Source organism: Periplaneta americana, chromosome 4 (assembly GCF_040183065.1).
Source record: "Periplaneta americana isolate PAMFEO1 chromosome 4, P.americana_PAMFEO1_priV1, whole genome shotgun sequence".
NCBI classification, from domain to species: domain Eukaryota; kingdom Metazoa; phylum Arthropoda; class Insecta; order Blattodea; family Blattidae; genus Periplaneta; species Periplaneta americana.
Window position 1 is genome coordinate 38,623,876 of NC_091120.1, and position 23,253 is coordinate 38,647,128.

Consider the following 23,253-nt stretch of genomic DNA (forward strand, 5'->3'; position numbering starts at 1 on the left):
AACGTAAAAGTCACGTCTTGCGTTGTGAAGCAGTTCTGGGTGTCACTATTTGGTGCTCTGGAGGTAGCAGATATGGGAAGAAGGTTTTCTCGCTTCACTGTCTTGTCTTATTCTACTACTCTAATTTTGTCAGTAATAAAGTTGTTTCCGTACGGAGACATTTGTCTTGTGTATGACTGTTTCTGTCTGAAACGCATTTCTTTGTCTGTAGTTGTACGACAGCTACGTACCAGACAGAAAATAGAAGACTTCAGTCTGTTGACAACGGAGTGAGTCACTCCTGAAGCCGTGTTCACAGAATTGAATCGGCGTTCGAATACAGTTGAGTCGTTGAACTTTTATCTCGCGATAAACGCAACTACTCTTGCTTGGCGTCCGAAGAATACGCTCTGTAGGCGAGCTCGTGGGGGTCGTTGCTGTCCGTCTCGGGGAGCGACCTGCCGTAGTGGCCGTGTCCATGCTCGTCGCCGTAGGAACTGTGGGTGTAGTGCGGGTGTGCCACCACTTCGTACGTCTGGGTGTTGTGCTTGTTGCCCAGCAGCTTCTGCAGGCCGATGAGTCCAGCGAGCAACAAGGCCAGTTTTCCCACGAGAAGGGCCTTCAGGGCGAGAAGGGCCAAGCCTCCCAGGGCCAGAGGGATGAGTGCAGCAGCCTTCAGCTTGAACAGCAGGAGAAGGGGCAGCAGCATCTTCAACTTCTTCTTCTTGCCTCGGGCTGTAACAACATTAAATTCTTATATGATTTCAAGTCTTTATTTACGTTTGGGAAGCTTTCAGGTGGGACATGAACCATCACATACAAAAGGGGCCTGTTGGTAAATATTTAATGTTGGTTTATTAACAGAAGGCGACATTCGTGTAGTAATGATTAGGTATGTAGAGAAGATGTATTTCGAAGAAAGACGAATATAGAAAATGCCATAATGTGTAATGTACCTCTTTCACACACATATCTTAAATACCCTTCAAAACACAATGAAAATTGCATAGTCATCAATGACGGAAGTGTATGATAAATCACAAGTACAGGGTGTGTGCAAATTGATGTCATATTTCAGGAACGTATTCCTTGTAAAGAGTCCCGTGCCGTGGCGTCGCGGTCTAAGGCATCCCGCCTAGGACTCGTGTTACGGAATGCGCGCTGGTTCGATTCCTCATGGGGGAAGAAATTTTCTCATGAAATTTCGGCCAGTGTATGGGACCGGTGCCCACCCAGCATCGTGATGCACTCGGGGAGCTACGATAGGTAGGGAAATCCGGTTGCGAATGCCAGCTATAACGGCTGGGGAGATCATCGTGCTAACCACATGATACCTCCATTCTGGTTGGATGATCGTCCACCTCTGCTTCGGCATGTGGGCGTGAATCCAGCAGCCGGCTGGTCGGTCTAGGCCCTTCACGGGTTGTAGCGCCACGGATTATTATTTATTCCTTGTAAAAACATTGAAAAACTTTCGTATAACCATGGTCCTGAAAAGGCTTAGTTTCAGAGTTACGCTACTTTATTGCTAACTAACAAGCTCAAAATGCAAGTGATACTAAGAAACTTAGGGTCTATTACAAAAATCGTGCTGTGACTGTGTTGGGGACATAGCCGTGGACTTTACGTTAATACGTCTGACTTAAATCGACAGATCTAGACAAGATCTTTCGTTTGGCACCAAAATTAGTGCGTTAACACATCGAAGTTGCGAGATATACTGGCCGGAAATTTTCGCTCACGTCCAAAGTGGCCGCCAGTCGCCGCGGGTCCCACCGCGTCTAGCGCATGCGCAGCGCCAACTCAAGGTCATGCTCGCATCGTATTCGTATACCCCATAGAACGATTTCACATCTATTTCAGTCGTGTTATTTGTCACTAAGTTATGTCGGAATGGATCACCCTGCAAACGTTACCTCGCTGTTTTCTTAATTTCCAATGTCAAAATAAAGTAACGAAAGTAATAAGCGGAGAGCCCCATATGGGTAGGCAATTTAATGGAATAGTTGAGCAGCCAACATAAACTAAGGCACAAAAATAGTTTCAAAATATATTTAATGATAATCCAACACACAATTCATAGCAGGAATTAATAAGTTATAGTTAAATTCTAACAAGATGCAACAATTTGTCTCTATTGTAACGTAAAGGTGACGTATCTGGCTTGTCTTTACTAGCATGTACTAGTAATAATGACCATTTTGCGCTATTTTAAATACTTTTTGTCTTGAATTTTTTTTGTAGATAAGTTAGATAGCTACTAAAGTAATTAGTAATGCAAATTTGGAATAGGAATTGATATTTTAAATAGTTCTCTTCTGAGTGAATGTAAGACTTTTACTGCTGTATCAAATGCATAAATGGAATTGGTGATAGCAAGGTGACATTTCTGCAATGTAAGTCGCAGGACTTGCCAGAAGATATTTGGAAGAAAAATTTAAAATTTCAGCCATATAACCAGCCCAAGCAAGATTCTAAATCACACTGGTTCTCAGACTCTGGAAACTCGAGACTGGTTCGTTTCCCCTATACCACAGCTGTCATCCACGCGATTCTTTGTTTTGTTATTCCATTCTAAAAATATAATTTTGCCTTATTTCTTTTCAAATACTTCATACCACTTTGTACAGTCCAAGAAAAAAGTTTTGTCGCACAGATAGCCTACTTTACAAGTCCCAGAAAGGAGGCAGTGCGCGTGATCAGAGGACGAACTTTCTGATTCATAAGAGAAGTACTACCGTCGCAAGGGGTGACTTTGTGCCATTCGCGAAAAACGTATAGAAGTATTCTTTAAGACCGTGACAAGGTTTTAAAGTCTACTTCCTTACGTTTAGTAGTCTTTAAAACCTTGTGACAGTTTTAAAGACTACTTCCTTACGTTTTTTTATGAAATGCACGAATGGCACAAAGTCACCCCGCTCGACGGTAGTTGAGGTAATAAAATTAGTTTTGTTTCGTTATATGTCTGATCATGAGCACTGTCTCCTTTCTGGGACTTAAGGCTGGTTCACAATAAATGGGGAACGGAAACGACAACGAGAACGAGAACGGAAATAATGTTAAAATATATGTATTTAAATGTGAAAATTCACAACAGTTAATTGTGAATGCTCACATTTAAATACATTTATTTTAACAACATTTCCCTTCTCGTTGTAATTTCCGTTCCCGGTTTATTGTGAACCAGTCTTTATAAATGAAGGGTTCAGAGCAATAGTGGGCCAAGCGCCATTAATTAAAAACGGAGAAAGGAAGTGTTAAAGTTAAGTGAATACCATAATTTAATGAAGATTAACATATACTTTAGTTTTAATGTGCACACTTTATATTATTTGCTATATGTGTCATTGAATTATGGTAAGCACTTAATTTTAACCCTTGTTTTCTCCGTTTTTAATGTAGCCTATGGCGCTTGGCCCACTATGGCTCTGTCCCCTTCAAATGCGACAACACTTTTTTCTGATACTGTACATATCCGTTATGATCATTCTGTGAGTAAAGCGTTGTTAAATTTCGCAGAATAATGGAGAGATAATTTTAATGTATTTAGTGTGAGGTCATTAATACAGTCTACTCGAAAGATCGGTAGACTATAAGATAGCAAACCTCTCTCGTCAATACTCTTAATAAATCAAGAGCTGTTCACAACAATCCGGCAAAACGCTACTAAATAGGAACTCTTCATTTACATTGATTCTTGTTGTGTTTAAGGTCTGTCTCTCCTTCCTTCGTCCATCTCCCCACGAGTAGCATAAGATTTAGTCATCTGACACTAATTTCTTTGATTGGTTATTTTACGACGCTTTATCTATTGCTATGTTTATCTAGCGTCTGAGTGAGATGGTGATAATGCCAGCGAAATGAGTTCAGAGTCTAGCACCAAAAGTTACGCAACATTTGCTCCTAATGGGTTGAGGGAAACCACGGGAAAACCTCAACCGGGTAAAGGCTGGTCCATAATAAACCAGGACGAGAACGATAAGCGGAGGACGAGAAAGTAATTATTTTTTATCTATACTAATAATAAATCTGTAGCCGAAATTTTTCTGGTAATTTTCGATTTTTCAAAAATAATTGGTCCTAACATATAATTAACCATCCTGAAATCGAAAATCGCTTTTTTGAAATTTTTGTTTGTCTGTCTGCCTGTCTGTCTGTCTGTCTGGATGTTTGTTATATTTTCACGCGATAATGGCTGAACCGATTTATATGAAAATTGGAATATAAATTAAGTTCGTTGTAACTTAGATTTTAGGCTATATGACATTCAAAATACATTATTTAAAGGCGGGTTTATAAGAGGGCCTGAATTAAATAAATCGAAATATCTCGCTTATTATTGATTTTTGTGAAATATGTTGCGTAACAAAAGTTTCTTTAAAAATGATTTACGATAAGTTTTATTCTTTGCAAAATTTTGATAGGACTGTTATTTAATGAGATAAATGAGTTTTAAAATTAAAATACAATGCCATCTAAGGCGGTGTAATGAAATGAAAACAAATGACTGCGTCTATAAGGGCCTTGGACAACAACAATCGAAAGCTATGAAACATAGCCTACAGAGAATGTTTCTGTGTTTGTATGAAGTAATATCGAAAGTTAAATTAACCGATTTGTTTATTTCACCATTGGAAAATGTAGTAAAGTTTCTCTAGATGGACATAATGCTATAATGTTATTACAGTAACTTCTGAGTGCTCTCTGGACCAAATGATTGCATTTTAATTATTTAAATACAATTTAAATTAAGGAACATATTAGACGATTTATCCTTCTATCAAACACGAATGTTCCCTAGATAAAACGTCCTATTTTAATTATGTAATTACTTTATATTTATTTCAAACAGGTGCAGCGGAGCGCACGGTACAGCTAGTTCACAATAAAACGAGAAAGGAAACGACTATGCATATCGATATGAATATCAGTAACGATATGTAAAGTCGATATTAGGCCTACGCGTACTATTATGCTTTGTGTATAATTGACCAATGGCGTTCTCTCATGAGTACGAGCTAGCCAACGTAAACACATGTTAACCAACTTCGAAATTTATGACACAGAATATTTAAGAATTCAATTCAAGTGGTAGTCTGATCACATATACACATAGCATATATTGAAAGTGATTCTACTGAATTTCTGAATCATTTAGAAACGATACGTGAAGAAGAAATTATGTTCGGCCTATTTGCAGCAAAATATATCACCAAATAGCTCTATGATGAAAACAGAAAGAATCTAGTAAGCTATAATAGGGAACGAAAATGGCAAAGTTGAAAGTTCACTAAATTCCACGTTCTCGTTCCTGGGCTCCTACAAGCTTCTCGTCAATTGTGAATGCTCACATTTAATTATATTTATTTTAACAGTTTTTTCGTCCTCGTTCTCATTTCTGTTTCCGGTTTATTGTGGACCAGCCTTAACTTGTCCCAACAAGGAATATGACACTTGTTATCAACTTATCAGGGTAGAAATGCGCTAAAGGCAGCCTTTGTTTGTTATAAACTTCTTCTTCCTGTCTGTTGCTTAATCAATTGTCCTATCGCTTACAATAACAAATCTTAATGCAGCGTCTCGTGTATATTCTTTAAATACCAGTGTTGCCCGTTCTCGTGTATTTTGTACTGGTCTGTTTACTAGTCTTTAAAAATATTGTACTGTACGTGAGATAAGGAGTAATTTCGTTTACTTCTATATTGCATCATTGTAGGGATTTAACATCATTAGATTTTACATTGTTATTTATGCTTTCAATGTTTCTACGGTTGTTTTGCTTTTTTCAAATACTACTACCCAAACATATAACAACATGTGATATTCCTGAAGAAATTAATCATTTCAAAGCTAGATTTTCAAACACCATTACACAATGCTGCCAAAATTACTTTTTTCCCAATGTTCAAATTAAAGGGTATAAATTTAATTTAGAACAGAGTTGGCTTAGGAAAATTGAGAAAATAGTACTTTAAGCAAGAGTTTCAAAAAATAAAAACATCTGAAATTCGAAAGTGGTTGAAATTTTCTTTTGCCTTTCCTGTCACCAGCATCAGAGTTATCAGATGCCTTTGGAAAATTAAGGTCATACTAAGCCCCTCCTTTTAGTGAATGTTCTGCATTGTATTCTGGAAAACCACAGTATATTGAACTTCACTCCTGAGTTACTGGCTGAAGCACCGCAATCTGTAACTGTACGAATTGCAAACGCGACAGAATGTTTACCAAACTGATCTGCAGCATGAGTTTTACAAAGCACAGCCATCTGTCTTCATGGTCATAGATGTATCGAAACAAAATGTGCGGTACTGAAACTATGAGAAATATAAATGGGAGGGATAGTAAAAAAGCAGAATGGACAAAGACGCAAGAAACTATTCATCTTGAATCAGTATGAACGATACACGAATTACTAAATTAATGAACTACCGAAAGAACTAAAGAAATAATTATTGATATACCAAAGTACATATGATATTTGCGTGCAGGAATTCTTAGTCATTCATAATGAGTGCACCTCTGTACATAGTGCGTTGGACATTGTGCCACTGCGACACAGTACATGAGGGTAGGCCACCAAAGGGAAAACTGAGAGGAAAAACTTAAACTGAGGGGATTCGATCCGGCATCGGAACTGGAATCCGATGTGGCTTAGTGGATAAAGCGTCAGCACGTAGAGTTGAAAACCCGGGTTCGGTTCCCGGTGCCGGAGAGAATTTTTCTCTGTTCTATCCATCTTTCATCATATGATAACGCAGAATATACATCATAATAATATGACAAGCGTAAGTAATCACTTAGTGATTCAAGACGACGTTTATCCCGCCGGATCCCGGCCACTTAGTTACTCGTAATGAGTACACCTCTGTACATAGTGCGTTGGACATTGTGCCACTGTCACACATTCTATGACACAGTACATGAGGATAGGCCACAAAGGGAAAATTGAGAGGTAGAACTTAAACTGAGGGTATTCGATCCGGCAACGGAACTGGAATCCGGTGTGGCTTAGTGGATAAAGCGTCAGCATGTAGAGCTGAAAACCCGGGTTCGGTTCCCGGTGCCGGAGAGAATTTTTCTCTGTTCTATCCATCTTTCATCATATGATAACGCAGAATATACATCATAATAATATGACAAGCGTAAGTAATCACTTAGTGATTCAAGACGACGTTCATCCCGTCGGATCCCGGCCACTTAGTCACTCGTAATGAGTGCACCTCTGTACATAGTGCGTTGGACATTGTGCCACTGTCACATATTCTGTGATACAGTAATGAGGGCAGGCCACCAAAGGGAAAACTGAGAGATAGAACTTAAACTGAGGAGATTCGATCCGGCATCGGAACTGGAATCCTGTCTGGCTTAGTAGATAAAGGTCAGCACGTAGAGCTGAAAGCCCGGGTTCGAGTCCCGGTGCCGGAGAGAATTATTTCCTATTCTATCCATCCTTCATCATTAAAGAAATAACGTTGGAATGAATGAATTCTATAGTCTATAAAGATGACTTAAATTATAAGCAGCATCCTCTGGTAACAAGACAAGACATAGGGTGTAAGCTTATAACATTTTACACACTGGAATTGTGACCAAGTTCGCTTTCTTCAAAGAAAATGTTACTAATTAAAAAACTAGTTTAACATGAAGCAGGTATAGGAAATAGAGCATGTCTGTTTACGGAAACCAACCTTCTTTAGGTCGGCCTGTACACGGACTTGATTTGTCCTTGTTTGATATCTTGTTTGAACTGGAAGTGTGCCACCGGATATTTGAGGCCCGACCTCTAATTAAATTCTTTGAGGTCAAGTTTATTAACGTCTGAAGCTCATCGAAGTCTCCACACAAATCTTAAAAGAAATATACTACAGAAAGATACGAAATATTTCCAGATTTTATACGATAAGCAATCGGGTTCGTAATATAAGAGTCATCTCGTCTGCGAACAGCTGATGAGTGCGATACGTGTGGGGAAACTAAATGAATAAATGGAAGATTGTCACTAATATAATATTGCATAATTATTTGATCATTGTTATCAAAGTAACTAATTTTCAGGCACTTCTATGCGGAATCCTCAATAATGGTAATTTTTTTAGTTATTTAACAACGCTGTATCAACTACTAGGCTATTCCTCATAGATTAATAATGTTAAACTGAAAGACATTACGATGTATGGATTTATGTTGAGTGTTCTTATGGATTCTATACAGAAAATGTAAGTAAATTAAAGTGAAGAAAATAACAAATATTGACTTCTATAAATTTTTTTACCACTTGCCGGTTACAGATTGAAAGATCAGTAGAGAAATAATGAAAGTAGAAGGGATCTTGGCACGTCCAGAAAGAGATGGAGAGAACAGTTCTGATTTCCTGGAAATGGAATAGGCCTAAGGACCCCAACCATGATGTATTTGATGATGATGATCATGATGATGATGAAGTTTTTTAAGTAATTAAGCTTTTGATTGCTCCAAATTTATTTATTACCCACAACTAAAGTAAGCAAAGCCATCCTGTTACACCACATGAGACAATAAGCACTGAATAGCAGTAGGGATGCCAGTCTATATGCTGGCTTTATTTGACTCCTATAAAATGCCTCTGTTACTTATTTCTGTTACAGGCTAAGTAGAACAGGGGTCTCTGAGAATATAAAATCCAAGAAATTGGTATACTTGGGTTTAAACTAACATTGGGCATAGGTGAATGCACAAACAATTTAATAATTTATGTCATTATTATCACAAAAAAAATCATAACTATTTTCGCCGTGTTTTCAGTCTGGACCCAGTCGTCTGTTCCATTATTCCTACTGAATAAACGTAATATAATTGCTCGTAAATGTGATTATCAGAATATAAATCCATCATATGATAAAACGTGTAACAAATAGAGCTACACAGTATAATAATAATAATAATAATAATAATAATAATAATAATAATAATAATAATAATAACAACAACAACAACAGAGATATTTAGCCTCTGACTATATGAATTTTCAAAGTTAATTCAAAACACTTAATAAATTCGGTTTGTAAAGACAGAGCGTAAACTCTGTTAACGAAGAAATGAACATTCATTTACAGTCAACCTCGTTAAATGTTACAAGTATAATAATTGATGTTTGGAATAATTTTGAAATACCGATAATGACTTAAAAATGAAAAAAAAAAAAAATCAACTCATCTTGAAACTTACACACATGAACATAATTAATAAAGCATGAAAATCAACGAAATTATCATTCCTGGATATCCAAAAGCTTCCTTTTTGCCTCTTTCATGGCAAATAATATGTGAATTTATACGTATGTATTTATTTTTTTAGCTTATTTGCAACATGCCCAATTACAATAAATATAAATACTACATGCCCTTTACATATCAAAATTTTTCAGAGATTTCTTTCTATGCTTCTACGTATATACAATTTACAATGTACAGTATGTGTGTATGTATGTATGTATGTATGTATGTATGTATGTATGTATGTATGTATGTATGTATGTATGTATGTATGTATGTATGTATGTATGTATGTATGTATGTATGTATGTATGTATGTATGTATGTATGTATGTATGTATGTATTTATACTCGTACACACAAGTAATTTTCAACAACATTAGCCTGTGTCTGTGTTTTCGTGTTTTTGTACTCGTACATGTTATTGCACGTAAATCTGTGTAATATAAGTAATTAATTGAACTGAATTTTTTTGTTAAATATCCTAAAAATTAATTTTGTAGCTCTAATTTATGTATTTATTTATTTGTTTACTATATGGAAAGAGCTGGGAGCACTAACATTCCTGTCTCCCCTTTCCACATTTATTTCTGTTTATCCCGTGCAGGTTACAGAAGAATGAATGAAGTATAAAAAAACCGAATGCTTGGGAGAAAGGAGGCAAAACCATTGCCTCGCTCGAGCAGCGTGCCAACGTTCCGGTGTGCATAATGTTGTGATGACGTAACGCTCACGTAACACTTCTCTAGTCATTCCATTAAATCTTTGACGTTACTTTTTATTTTCTTTCGCGTGGATTCTATTCTATAGTGACGGCATTGATGAAAGTAATGGATGTTTTCACTATTCAATGTCACGGAGAGTGTTTTTTTGACCCCATTTGTTTTTGTTGGATCTATTGTATGGTATTATCCGTCACAATATTGCATTAAAGCAAATCACTTTTGGTTAGAGAAGATGCAAGTTGTCCTGCAGAAGGAAAGTTCCAAAACAAACACAGGCATTGCTATACATTTCGTTTTTTTTTCTGTACCGCTTGACTAGAGGTTAGAACAAAGCTCTGAACTATGAAGGTTGGATATAGTCCACAGTATCTTCAGACTGGAATACATTACGAACTGCTTTTATATTCTGAATAACAGGATTTTTTTATGAGACATTAATCCATAGCTTATGAAAATATCAGAAAATTTAACTTAAAAAAACACAATAGTAGGCTTATAATTTTTGGAATGGGAATATGATGCCAGATGTGAAAGATACTTTTTTTACGAAATAGAAACTGGATCGCCTAGTAGAAACCAAGAATTAATCTAGTAGGGCGTAGCAAAATGGAGCTTCCTCAGACACATATAATGGGACTTCTGTGATTTGGGACCAAAATGACGCTGTACCTTAACTGTGTCTTCCATTCATTACATTGAGGTGTTTAAAATGTAGATATAGGAACCGAAGTAAATTATATAAAATATTTTGAAACAATGTCTGTCTTATATCATTTAAGATTGTCAAGATTGCCTACGAAGTGATTCGAGAATTTTAAATTTTTCTACAGTACTACAGGCATAAAGAGAGCCAAAATAGCATAGTTCTGCATCAGAAAAGAAGAAAAAAAGAAAAACATTCCGTTGAATCCGTTGCAAACAGCTATTCTTCAGTACTTGAAGACAGCAACCTATTTGTTGCATCCATTAACAAGAACTATTCTTCAGCCCTTGGAGATGAGAACATGTCTGTTGAATCTATTATTAAGAGCTATTCTTCAGTCTTTGGGTATAAGGAACCTCTCTGTTGAATCCGTTGCCAAGAGCTCTTCTTCAGTAGACCTACTTGAAGAAGGCAACATATTTGTTTGATCCATTAACAAGAGCTATTCTTCAGCTTTGGAGATAAGAACATGTCTGTTGAATCTATTATTAAGAGCTATTTTTCAGTCTTTGGGGATAAGAAACCTCTCTGTTGAATCCGTTGCTAAGAGCTATTTTTCAGTACTTGATGATAACAACCTATTTGTTGGATCCATTAACAAGAGCTATTCTTCAACGCTTGGAGATAAGAACATGTATGTTGGATCCATTACTAAGAGTTATTCTTCAATCCTTGGAGATACGAAATCTCTCTGTTGGATCCATAATCAGAAGTTATTCTTTAATCTTTTGAGTTAAGAAACCTCTCGGTTGTATACATGACCAAGAACTGAACTTCACTCCTCTTAGATAAGAAATATTTCTGCTGAATCAATACCAATAGCTTTTTTTAACCGTTGTAGGTAATAATCTGGTTGTTGGTTCAGTTACCAAGAGCCATGCTTTAGTCCTAGGAGATGGACCTCTTTCCTTGGTTCCTCTGTTAAAGCCGGTACTTAACTCGAGATGTTTCTGAATAAGTGGTACGATGCAAATACTAAAATATTTCACATCACCAGAGCCACTACCATTTTTAACTTATGGCTGTAGAACTCGATTTCTGAGTGAATATGACAAGATAAGTCTGTAAGTAATGGAAATAATATGTTATATCTGTTGCACGTTATCTCTTCAAAACCACTAAGAAAATAAAGACAAGGAAAAAAATTATAAAAAAAAATAAATTTTTTTGAAAATTATAAACGAATAAATTGTAATTAAATAAAAGAAATTATGGCGATTAAAGGGAGCCGAATTCCTGAATTTATGCTGCTTCAAAAACGTTGATTGTTATCATTATTATTATTATTATTATTATTATTATTATTATTATTATTATTATTATTATTATTATTATTATTTAGATACAGCCTTTTCTTTGTTTGTAAGAATGAAAAGAATTTTACTCATTTGACTAAAGCTGAGTAAAACTCAGGCTTTTCTAAAATTCCTTTATAAACTATGGAATCAAACGTGTTCTCTTCCATATTGCAGCCTATTTCAATATTGAGCTACACATTAGTATTGAATTTGAATGAGGCTTCTTGAGATTTATCGAAATAAGATTGCCCTTGAATTTTTGTTGTCGATATACTGTATTAATACACTCACGTCAAATTTTATTTTAAGTAAAGTGGCTTAACTCATAATAGGGACCGATGACGGGCTTATGTGAGGGCGAGAATGAACCTACGGGTTCTCCAAAAGCCATTTGTAAGTAAGTAAGCAAGCCTTACAATTTCAATTTCACTATTCATAGTTTTAACTTAATTTCAATTATCTCAGATTCTGTCCCCGGCAGGAAAATTGAAATTTTTGTTGGGTCTGTCCCATGTCTTGTGATTATTCTATATTGTCTCTGGATGTGGCTTTAAATTTTGCTGACCACGTGACCAAGGAGTGCGACTATTTGTGAGTTTTAATTTGATCTGTAGTCTTAATATGACTGGGGAAGGAATTTGCCAAAGTATTTAATCCCTGTTAATATTTCCAGATAAATATGGCACATGGCTAGAAAGGATGCTTAATTTATACAATATACAGGGTGATTGTATCATTTTGTTATAAACATTTAGGGATGATAGAGAAGATAATTACGAATGACTTTTATATAGGAACACGTGTCTGGAAAGGTTTCGTTTGGTAGTAAGTACAGAACGTGATGTGTGTGCTAACCGGTCTAAGTAACATTGGGAGCCATGGTAAAATAAATCGTTATATTTTATTCTTGTTTTTTTCGATATATGCCATGATGTTGCCCTGGTAATTTTTGTAAACATTACAAAGATAATGCAAACAGGTGCAGGACTTTGTTTACTGCATATATTAAAATAGCCATTTGGCATCGAACTCATGACGAATGTACTAAAACTGAAACTTTACCTCAGTTCGTATATAGCTGTCCTTGTACAACTTTAGACTTATTTCGGTTAAGCATTACTTAAGCCAATAATTTTGATTTCTTTAGTTGCACATTAAAAGAACTTGCTGACATGCTTTTCATTTATGTAGGAGCAAATGGAAATGAAAGAAATGCTGCACGGCTTTACAATCAAAATATCATTAACGATATTAGCTATTCCATCACATGTTTACAAGAATGCACTTACGTTTGCAGGAACAGGAGGGGTCTGTAACCAAACTTCAGAAAGATAACCTTGGATTCAATACTACACTGGCTTGTAACTACCAAGTGGAACGTTTCCGGACATGGATTCCTATGTGAAAATTGTTCATATTGATCAGCTTTATCACCCCTAAAAGTATGTAACAACGACAAGGAATAAACCAGCTATGAATGCGACTCTTGATCATAACTTAATGTCGACAAACTATTGCACTTGGTTACTTAACGACGCTGTATCAACTACTGACCTATTTAGCGTCGATGGAATTGGTGATATTGAGATGGTATTTGGCCGAGAATTCAGTATAGATTACCTGATATTCGCCTTAATATTGGAGAAAACCTCGGAAAAACCCCAACCCGCTAATCAGCCCAAATGGGAATCGAACCCATGCCCGAGCGCAACACCGGATCAGCAGGAAACTATTAAAGTAAATAACACCTACAGTCAAGATACTGTTGATATTGGACATAGGCCTATCTATTCAAAACAGCTTATTTAGCACCGATGAAACTAGTGATAGCGAGATGGTATTTAGCGAGATGAGGCCGAAGATTCGCATTAGAATACCTGACGTTCGCCTTACGATTGGCAAAACCTCGAAAAAACCCAACCAAGTAATTAACCCAAGCGTGAATCGAACCCACTCCCAAATGAAACTCCAGATCAGCAGGCAAGCGCCTCAGCCGACTGAGCTACACCGGTGGCTGCTATGTGATGATATGTTTGTTTTGTTAAAAGATCAGGAAAAACAAAACAGCTTCCCCTTTACCCCATAATTATTCAGATTCATTCTTTTCTCTTATGCAATATTACAACGGTTTTTAATTCTAGCATCCTTATCAATATTATGCTTACTCCTCTTTAATGTTATACTGTATTTGCTTTTATCTTAACCTTCCGTTATCCTATAGGTTCCCACGGCTTATAATAGGAATGCCTTTACCATGTACAGGTAAAATAAAATTGCTTTAAAATCTATCTGAAGCGAAACACAAGTCAATTAGTGGCAACCGAATTTTAAAGTAGTAGGTTTTTGAATCCTCAACTTCCAGAACGGCCCCGAGGTTCATTTATCCTACTACAGTACCAAATTGAGTACCAGGTCTCTCCTGAGGGTAAAAAACGGTCGGAGCGTGGTGCCGACCACACCACCTCATTCTAGTGTCGAGGTTAAGAAAGCATGAGCCTCTACCTCCATGCCCCTAAGTGTCTTCATGGCATGTGAATAGGTACCTTTACCTTTATGGTTTTCTATCGTCGCACTGCTCAATATAGCACACGCGTGAGTGACGAACATAAAAACATTAATTTATATAGAACTTAGCAATAAACAAAATAGCAATTTCTGCACAGCAAGGAGCGAAATGTGTCTTGCGGTTTAATCAATTTCGAAGTATTAACAGAAGGCAACATTGGTTTCATCATGGGTGTGGCTTTCGGCAAGACGGTATTTGAAATCAATTTGGCAACGCACGTTTGCACAAAACGCTAGTGGCTACAGGTGTGTACCTGAAATAAAGAAATTTAATAAACACTTCTAATAGTAACAAAGTCTAATAAAAATCGGATATGATTGCCAGCTTACATGGCTATCACATACACAATATTTGATACCAAATTGTTGCGGTTGTGGTGGACTGATTCCATGGCCTACAATTTCACCGCACCAGACTCCAGGAGGGGATTTTGAGAAGAAAACTGCGTAGCTATTCCAACAGACGAGGGATGTTGTTAATTTCAGTGCAAATCTGATTTATATTTTGTAGATATTTCAATTGAGATGTTACATCACACAAAGAGAAATTAAGCTAATATTCTAATTAGTACCATGTATGCAATGTTGAGACATAATGTGGGTAAAGAGTGCAAAACAGTTCGTTTTAAAATGTCTTTATTTGAAAGGTTTTTATTAATATTTCCACAAACGGAACACCCTATACTATTAACAAATAAATTATTTTATAATTTATTACAAAGAAGAAATCTTTTAGTATTAGCCTACATCGACTAAAATCGTGTGATAGTTCAAATTGTATATTAAATCAAATTTATATTATACTCTTCAAATGGTTTTCTTATAGAATTAAAATAACTGTATTTCAACACGAATACGCATTTGTATTAAAATTTGGCTCTATTAGATCAAAGCTATTAAAGTAATATATTGTGACCGTGAAGATGTACTTGGATGTCATATCATTACTTTCAGTAACTGGGTCAGTAGTTTATAAGTTCCCTTAAAAAAAACAGATCCAGCTAACCAGTTCTTTGGCTCGTTCGTTCGTTCCAGATTGAAATTTTATTACACCTGTAGAGAATAGGAAGCCAAAGGCAACTGTAAATCTACTCAAGCATTAACCTCAAAAGGACAGAATATTCAACAGGATGAATTCGGGCATTTAAACTACCATTAACCGCACGATTTTACTTATTTACTGTGACACACGTATTGATTCTACTGTACAGATGTTTCATTTTATGTTGCCCTCAAGGTTTAAGATGAACGCAAGACGTACAAGGAATCAATTTGAAAGAAAGTACTGTACTTTCCAGGAGGTGTATGAGTCAAGTTTGCTTATAGTAGCTCAAGATAGAGGTAAAGTGTGTTGTTCCATCATATGCGACAGCTACACACAAAATCATCGCTCGCAGCATGTCACCGATAAGCAGTAAAAACGAGGAAAAATTTTGCAACGTAAGAGAAGAACGTATTGGATGACGTGCACGCACTCAGTAAAAAAAGACGCGAAGACAGTTTCGCGAACTGGACTCGTGCTCTAAAGCTCGCTTGGCATTGGGTTCGAATATAGCTTGGACTGATTATAAAGTTTATTTTTTAATTTATTTTTAGTTTCTCCAAACTTGTAAGCCAAATATCGGGTAATCCAAAGACGAATCTTGTACTTACCTCGCCAAATATCATCTCGCTATCACCAATTATAGCGACGCTAGATAACCATGCAGTTTATGCGGTGTCGTTAAATAAAACATTGAAAATGGATGACAAATGGTACATGTTTTTCGAAGGACAAAACCAATATTTACTGTGTTTCAGTCCAGAGAAAGAATTTTTATACTTATTATTTAACGACGCTGTGGCAAATACTGGGTTATTTAGTATCGATGGAATTGGAGATATCGAGATGGTATTTGGCGAGATAAAGGCATTACCTGATATTCGCCTTACGGTTGGAGAAAACCTCGGAAAAACCAAACCACGTAATCAGCCCACTACTCTTCGTTGTTTTTAAATTGTGCATTTTCATTATTGTGAGGTTAAATTTCGTATATACCGGTAGAGAAAATTAAAACAGAAGTATTACAGTGGCCGAACTTAATCGTGCAAATCAGAGTGTGTTTTTCCGATAGAACACCTGTTTAGCCGAAGGAGGACGACATTTCCCAGCATCTTCTGTAACTTAAGTGTGATTTTACGTTTTAAGTAGCGGCTGGCTGCGACATGTCCAGCCGCCGAGAAGCAAATCACAGCTCAGCAGTCGGTACATATAATAGAAGCCCTGTATAACATGATGTTACATATGAAATAAATATTGATAGATATCTACATAATAGAAGACAGAGAAGGAAATAAAACGAAGGATTTCTCTCGCGTGGAAGGCATTCTGGAGTCTCAAGTTCATCGTACTGGAGGGAACACTCAGCAAGAAACTCAGAGTAGAAATATTGGAGACCTGCGTAACTCCTGTACTGTTATATGGGTGCCAGACGTGGTCTCTTACTGCCAAACTTCGTAACAGTCTGCCAAAGGAAGATGCTGAGAAGGATACTAGGGTTATCACTGAGGGACAGAGTTCCAAACGAAGTGCTACAAAAGATGGCAGCAATTAAAGATCCAGCAATGCAAGCCACCAACACCAAATGGAAGTGGGGAGGCCATGTTGCACGACTTAGAGACGAAAGATGGACGCAGAAAGTCACACTATGTGATCCCCGCATTGGCAAGAGATCACCCGGAAGACCAAGACGAAGATGGGCTGACCTCTTCAGTGAACGAGTAGGAAGCCATTGGTCAAGCAGAGCAAGACATAGGGAAGACTGGAAAAACATAAGAAGACAAGTGAACAGCGACTAAAACCAGTGCGACAGAAACAAGCGAACAATACCAAAGTGTGCAGAATGTGAACCAAGTGAACAATTCCACTCTTACGCGGAGTAGCTCACCGCGTGAGACAAATAGAGCTCTCCTCTATAGGAGGAGGCCTTTGCCCTTAACGGGACATTTTTAGGCTAATCATTTCATCATTTCATTTCATCTACATAATCTTGAGTTAATAGTCATTTTGGATCAAATAAATATTCATAAATTTTAGTAAGAATGATTATATGTCACGTGGATCATTTTCAGATGAATTTATTCTTAGGAACTGAATATGAACAAATCCTCGAATTGTTAAAGAGAGATCACTGTACGCAGACAGACAGACAGACAGACAGACAGACAGACAGACAGACAGACAGACGCTGATAATGTGTATTTTCTTCAAAATCTGTAAATTACAATTATAATTTGGAACATAGTTTTTTTAGTTAATCGACTTAAAAAACGTAACTGTTCTGCATTCAGGATCATTGTGGTCACCATCATTGGAGGGCTGATGATTTAATCAAATCCTTCGCTCTTGGCTTTATACTCCGTATAATAACAAAATTGTTACGTTATTCTCAATCTCGCATTTTTCCATTGGATTTCGGTAGCAGGAGCATGTTTGTTAGTCGAAGCTTATTGGTCATCTTCTGGATTATGCTGCCCCACTGAAGAGGCTTAAAATTTTGAAGAGTAAAGAGAAATTGTAAAATATATTTTCACCTATTAAAACACACGAAATTTGGAGAGCTTGTCCTTTATATCTAGTCAACAAAATACAACTTTCTCACTGGTTTGGACGACGTTTCCATTTATCAGCGGTTGCCACTCATGCTGTTTTTCTTGCCTAGCACAGATCAGTCAGTTACTATGGGTGGATGACACAGAGAGGTTAGAAGATTCAGATGCAAGCTGGCCGTGGTTCTTTGTAATAGATACTATTCCGGAATTCACCTGGAAAAACTTGAGAAACCACGTAAACTTCAAGTCGACCCTTGGAATCGAACACCAGACTCTCAGAGTACAATGCAGAGTTGTACCCACTTTACGCCAGAGAAATATTTAGAACTTTAGCACTGGTAAAAAGTCCACCAAGCCATTGAGATATTTTATTCATGCAGTAGGCCTATATCGTACTTGGTTACTCTTAAGTGTTTGAGCAACGTTTCCTCTACTCAAATACTGATGATGATGATGATGATGATGATGATGATGATGATGATAATGTTTACTATTATTATTATTATTATTATTATTATTATTATTATTATATTAATAATTATAATTCCTGTTTCTTGTTTGTCGTACAGACTTTTAAAATCTCATAGTAAGATTACAAACTGTTATATAAATAGCTAGAAGGGACTTTGCTTTGATAGTGACTTAATGATTCTTAGTGGTTGTAATACTGTATATATCACATAAATTCAGCTACTGACTCTGCTCGGATGACAGCGGGTTGGACTAGAAACTTGAGGTTTCTCTCAAGCACGGAATGGAATCTTGCTTAGTTATATTACCTGTTTGGATTTATCCGAAGTGTTCCCATTTTGTAAGGTGAATGCCAGGTAGTCCCAAAGCAAACTCTCGGAATCATATCGCCAAATACTATCTCTCTGTCACCAATTCCACCGACAAGCACAATAAGGCTTCAGGTTGCGGTGCGTTCGGAACAGAAAAGAAATGACATAAATTCACAGTTTCTATAATCTTTGGTACTTTACATGATTTCTTCAATTTAAGCATAAATTTAGTTAAAGGTTTTGAATGTAATATATGACGTAAATTGCAGCGTTCAGAGATTTAGCTACAGTATGGGAAGCACTGGAAGAAGCCCATCATTATTAAGCAGGCTTTCAGACTAAGTTCAACAACTTAGCACAACATCCTTATTGTTCATAATAGCTCCCTAATTAGCCTCTTAGGACGTTTAACAATTAGAGAAGGGAACAAAAGTTGTTCTAATAAGACTAAAATACATTATATTCTCAATTTTCTCATGAAATTGTTTCCAAGATAATGAAATACAACTCACAAAGGAAGATCGCGATAGGGAAATGCTATATTTTCACGGAATACATAATTAGTATGAAATTGTGTGAGCTGAATAGGGGATTTCAACACAGCTACAGAAGTGTGATTAGCCATTATTTATTTATTGTTCGAAGTGACTTCACCTTTAGGTTTTTTGACTTTGCGTTATTGCTGTTTGTCTTAGTCGAGCGTCTAACATCACAGAATAATATGCATGTGGTCCTGGAATCGAATATTTCTACTTTAACTTTTGTATAATAAATAAAAATAAATTTAGCTTCCCTTATGATAAGGTTGCCAGATTTGACAAAGCATATTACATATAATTTGGAAACACACCTAAAAGGTAAAATGATATACATTTGAATCGGTTAGGGAATCGAATAGGCTATGCAAAATGTCAGAAAAATTTACACCCAAGTAGCGTTTGTGCTCATTTACAGTTAAGAAAGGGGGGGGGATATCATCAGATAGGTTAGAATGATTTGAATGTCATATACCGCGAGAAAAATAATAGTACGGATTGATTGGCATTGATATCTAAACCAATCAACAGCCATCGGTTAAGATAACTTGAAATTTCCATTATCACTCCCATACAAATGATTTCTCAATATCTGAACCGATCCTTTGAGGGCACTAATGGCTATTTCCTTCACAATGCTGTGTGTTAGGCTCAGGTTTTTACATTTGTTGGCAAAGAAGGAGGGTATGGTACCTCGTGCTCCCACCATCAGACCTATCACATCAATGTGGGACAGGCTATATTTATCTTTATAGAACGTGATTGTTGGTTCATAGATCCGTTTCTTTTCACTGTCCACCTCATGCGGTTGATCTGCATGTGTCTCAAATCTGATGGTGAGATGGAGAATGTATGCCGCGTTGTTCTTAATGGCAACGATATCAATTCGCCGAACACTTCCTTGTGTGGCTAGTCCCTGCACCTCTTGATGGACCGTAAACCCTACTTCCTTCAGCGTCTCGGCGAGTATAGAACGGACGGCATGGTGACGGATGTTTCGAAGGGCCTCACTATAGGGGCAGAAGCCAAGGATATGGGGAAGAGTTTGAATCTCGCTGAGACAGCGCCTACAGCGGGTACCATCCCGACTTCTACCCGGTACAGCTCGGACCGGAGCGACATAGCCTACCATTTTAAGGGCGTCTATCCATTCCAAGAGGGTTAGACCTTTGTGATTTCTTATCCAGCTGTTTGCTGGGGGGAACTCTTTGTTAAGAATCACTCCTTGATACAAATATTGCATCTTACCATTACATTAACATTCTGTTATTCACTCAGATATCCATAAAGTGATATCGTGCATAGTGACAAGTAGTCTTACGACAGTATAAGAAATGTGTTATAATATGTGTGATTCAATGAATGAATTTAAATATAATAACAATGTAAAAAAATATATATAGACACGAAACACTATGTCGGAGTAGACCTAATCTTTAGGAGTTCGGTTCATTTTAATTGGGAGACCATCTATACCTAAAATCCTGAAGTATTAGAATTCACTTTCTTTTAACTGCCTTTTTAAAAGATACTTCATTGCGCTTAGATGTTCTTACTTACTTACGGCTTTTACAGAATCCGGAGGTTTATTGCCGCCCTCACATAAGCCCGCCATCGATCCCTATCCTTGAGCAAGATTAATCCAGTCGCTACCATCATATCCTAGCTCCCTCAAATCAATTTTAATATTATCCTTCCATCTAAGTCTCGGTCTCCCCGGTTTTCCCTCAGATTTCCCAGCTAACACTCTATACGCATTTCTAGATTCACCCATACCCATTTCAAACGTCTAGATTTGATGTTCCTAATTATGTTACGTGAAGAATACAATGCGTGCAGTTCTGCGTTATGTAACTTTCTCCAGTCCCCTGTAACTTCATTCTTCGTAGCCCCAAATGTTTTCCTAAGCATCTTATTCTCAAATACCCTTAATCTCTGTTCATCTCTCACAGTGAAAGTCCAAGTTTTACAACCATGCAGAGCAACTGGTAATGTAACTGTTTTATAAATCTAATTTGCTTAGATGTTCTCCAATTTTAAGTCTCGAATCTATCCCTGAAGTGAATTATAATGCATCTGATAGATATACCAAAATATTGCAGAGTTATTTCAAATAGATTATTTAACGGTGCTATAACAATTGTTTTAAAGAACTTTATTAATTTTATGGCTTAAAGTCGTCCCTCATAATGTATCTAACAAGTTACAATACACCATGTAAGAGTATAATATTAAAACCATGTTTAGAGTTAATTTTAAATATATCATTTAACGACGCTATATCAGTTTCACTTTAAAGATCTTAAGTAGGCTAATTACTTTTTTTTTCTTGAATTCATCTCTGGCTCTGAGGTAACGTACACTCTGCTCATTCAAACGGTCTATGGTTTGATTTCTGCATAGGCAATGAAAGAAATGTATCTTCTGGCAATGGTACTGGATGATTGTCCGTTTCTTGTGGTTGTTCTGTGACGCCTCTGCGGTGGGTCTATGTTGTGCCAATCCCACATCCAGGGAGGCATGTGAGGTATTTACTTATCGTGATACCAGCTACACAAATCCATTTAAAGAAATATAAGAATTTTTAAGGTTTGTTCTTCCTTGGTCGAATTCAGAAGTGGAAAGAATTATTTTAGTCAGTGAAATCATATTAAATAAAATATAGAAACAAAATGAGTACACCCATAGTTAATGCAATTTTGGGAATCCTTGGTGGTCTACGCCGTAAAGAAATTTAATAGTTTTGCCACAATTATGAAATTCCTGCATTGATTCTTTTAAAAAATAGGAAGAAGTGAGGCATACAATTTAAAACTAAATCCATCTTCCACTGTAGCTTCAACTTCTACAGCTCTACCAGCTCAACTTATGGAAATCACTGATGATATTGAATATAGGTGGTGACATACTAAACATTTTTTTTTATTTTTATGTGAACTAATAAAATTTCATTAATTACAATAATTATTTATTCTAAATTACGTATGTAATGTTAATAAGAGGTTAATTAAAGGAAAAAAATAATTTTAGTTGTTTATGGTATTATTTTAGTTATTTTGCCTGCATTTTTAGTTATAAAATTTTTGTACTGTTGGCAAAATTTCCCCGGGGTCCACTCAGTTTCCCATAAAATTGGGCATCGGGGATAAAATGACGGTCCGAGCGTGGTGCTGACTACATAAACTCCTTCTAGTGCGGATGTCACGAACAAAACATGACATTTTATAGATGGAATTCCTTTACCTATCTATTCTACATTTTACCTACTTACAAATGGGTTTTAAAGAAACCGGAGGTACATTGTCGTTCCCACATAAGCCTTCCATTGGTCCCTTTTCCTGAGCAAGATTAATCCAGTATCTATCACCATATCCCACCTTCCTCAAACCCATTCTAATATTACCCCTCATCTACGTCTCGGTCTCCCCAATGGTATTTTTCCCTCAAGTCTTCCAACTAATACTCTACAGTGAAACCTCTCCTTACGGACACCCCTAAGATACGGACACTCCTCATATACGGACAGATTTTTATGTCCCAATTGAAATAATATAGAAATAACGATAAATTTAACTATCGTTTACGGACACTCTTAGACACGGACACGGACAGCTGTTTCACAGTCCTAAAGCTTGCTTTACCTCCTGACTGCGGACAGAACTTGGATTTCAAGACCTAATGTGTTACAAAAATGGAAAATTTAGTTTTGAGAACTGTACAGAAATTCCTTATCATGAAAGAAGAAAATAAGGTTCTCATAGGCTAAAACTAGATCAGCCATCTACCCCTTGTTAGCTCGAAGCGGTGGATAAACAAAGTCATA

The 23,253-nt window shown here is 36.7% G+C and overlaps 1 protein-coding gene across 1 annotated transcript in view; it reads right to left on the reverse strand.

Moving 5' to 3' along the window:
- Positions 1–224: 224 nt before the first annotated feature.
- Positions 225–23,253, reverse strand: part of Osi9 (DUF1676 domain-containing protein Osi9) — a 29,007-nt gene continuing 5,978 nt past the window's right edge. Inside the window, exon 2 of the mRNA XM_069823203.1 lies at positions 225–714. Within this exon, the coding sequence (XP_069679304.1) occupies positions 359–714 (356 nt within the window). The 3' untranslated portion in view covers positions 225–358. The remainder of the gene's footprint in view (positions 715–23,253) is intronic.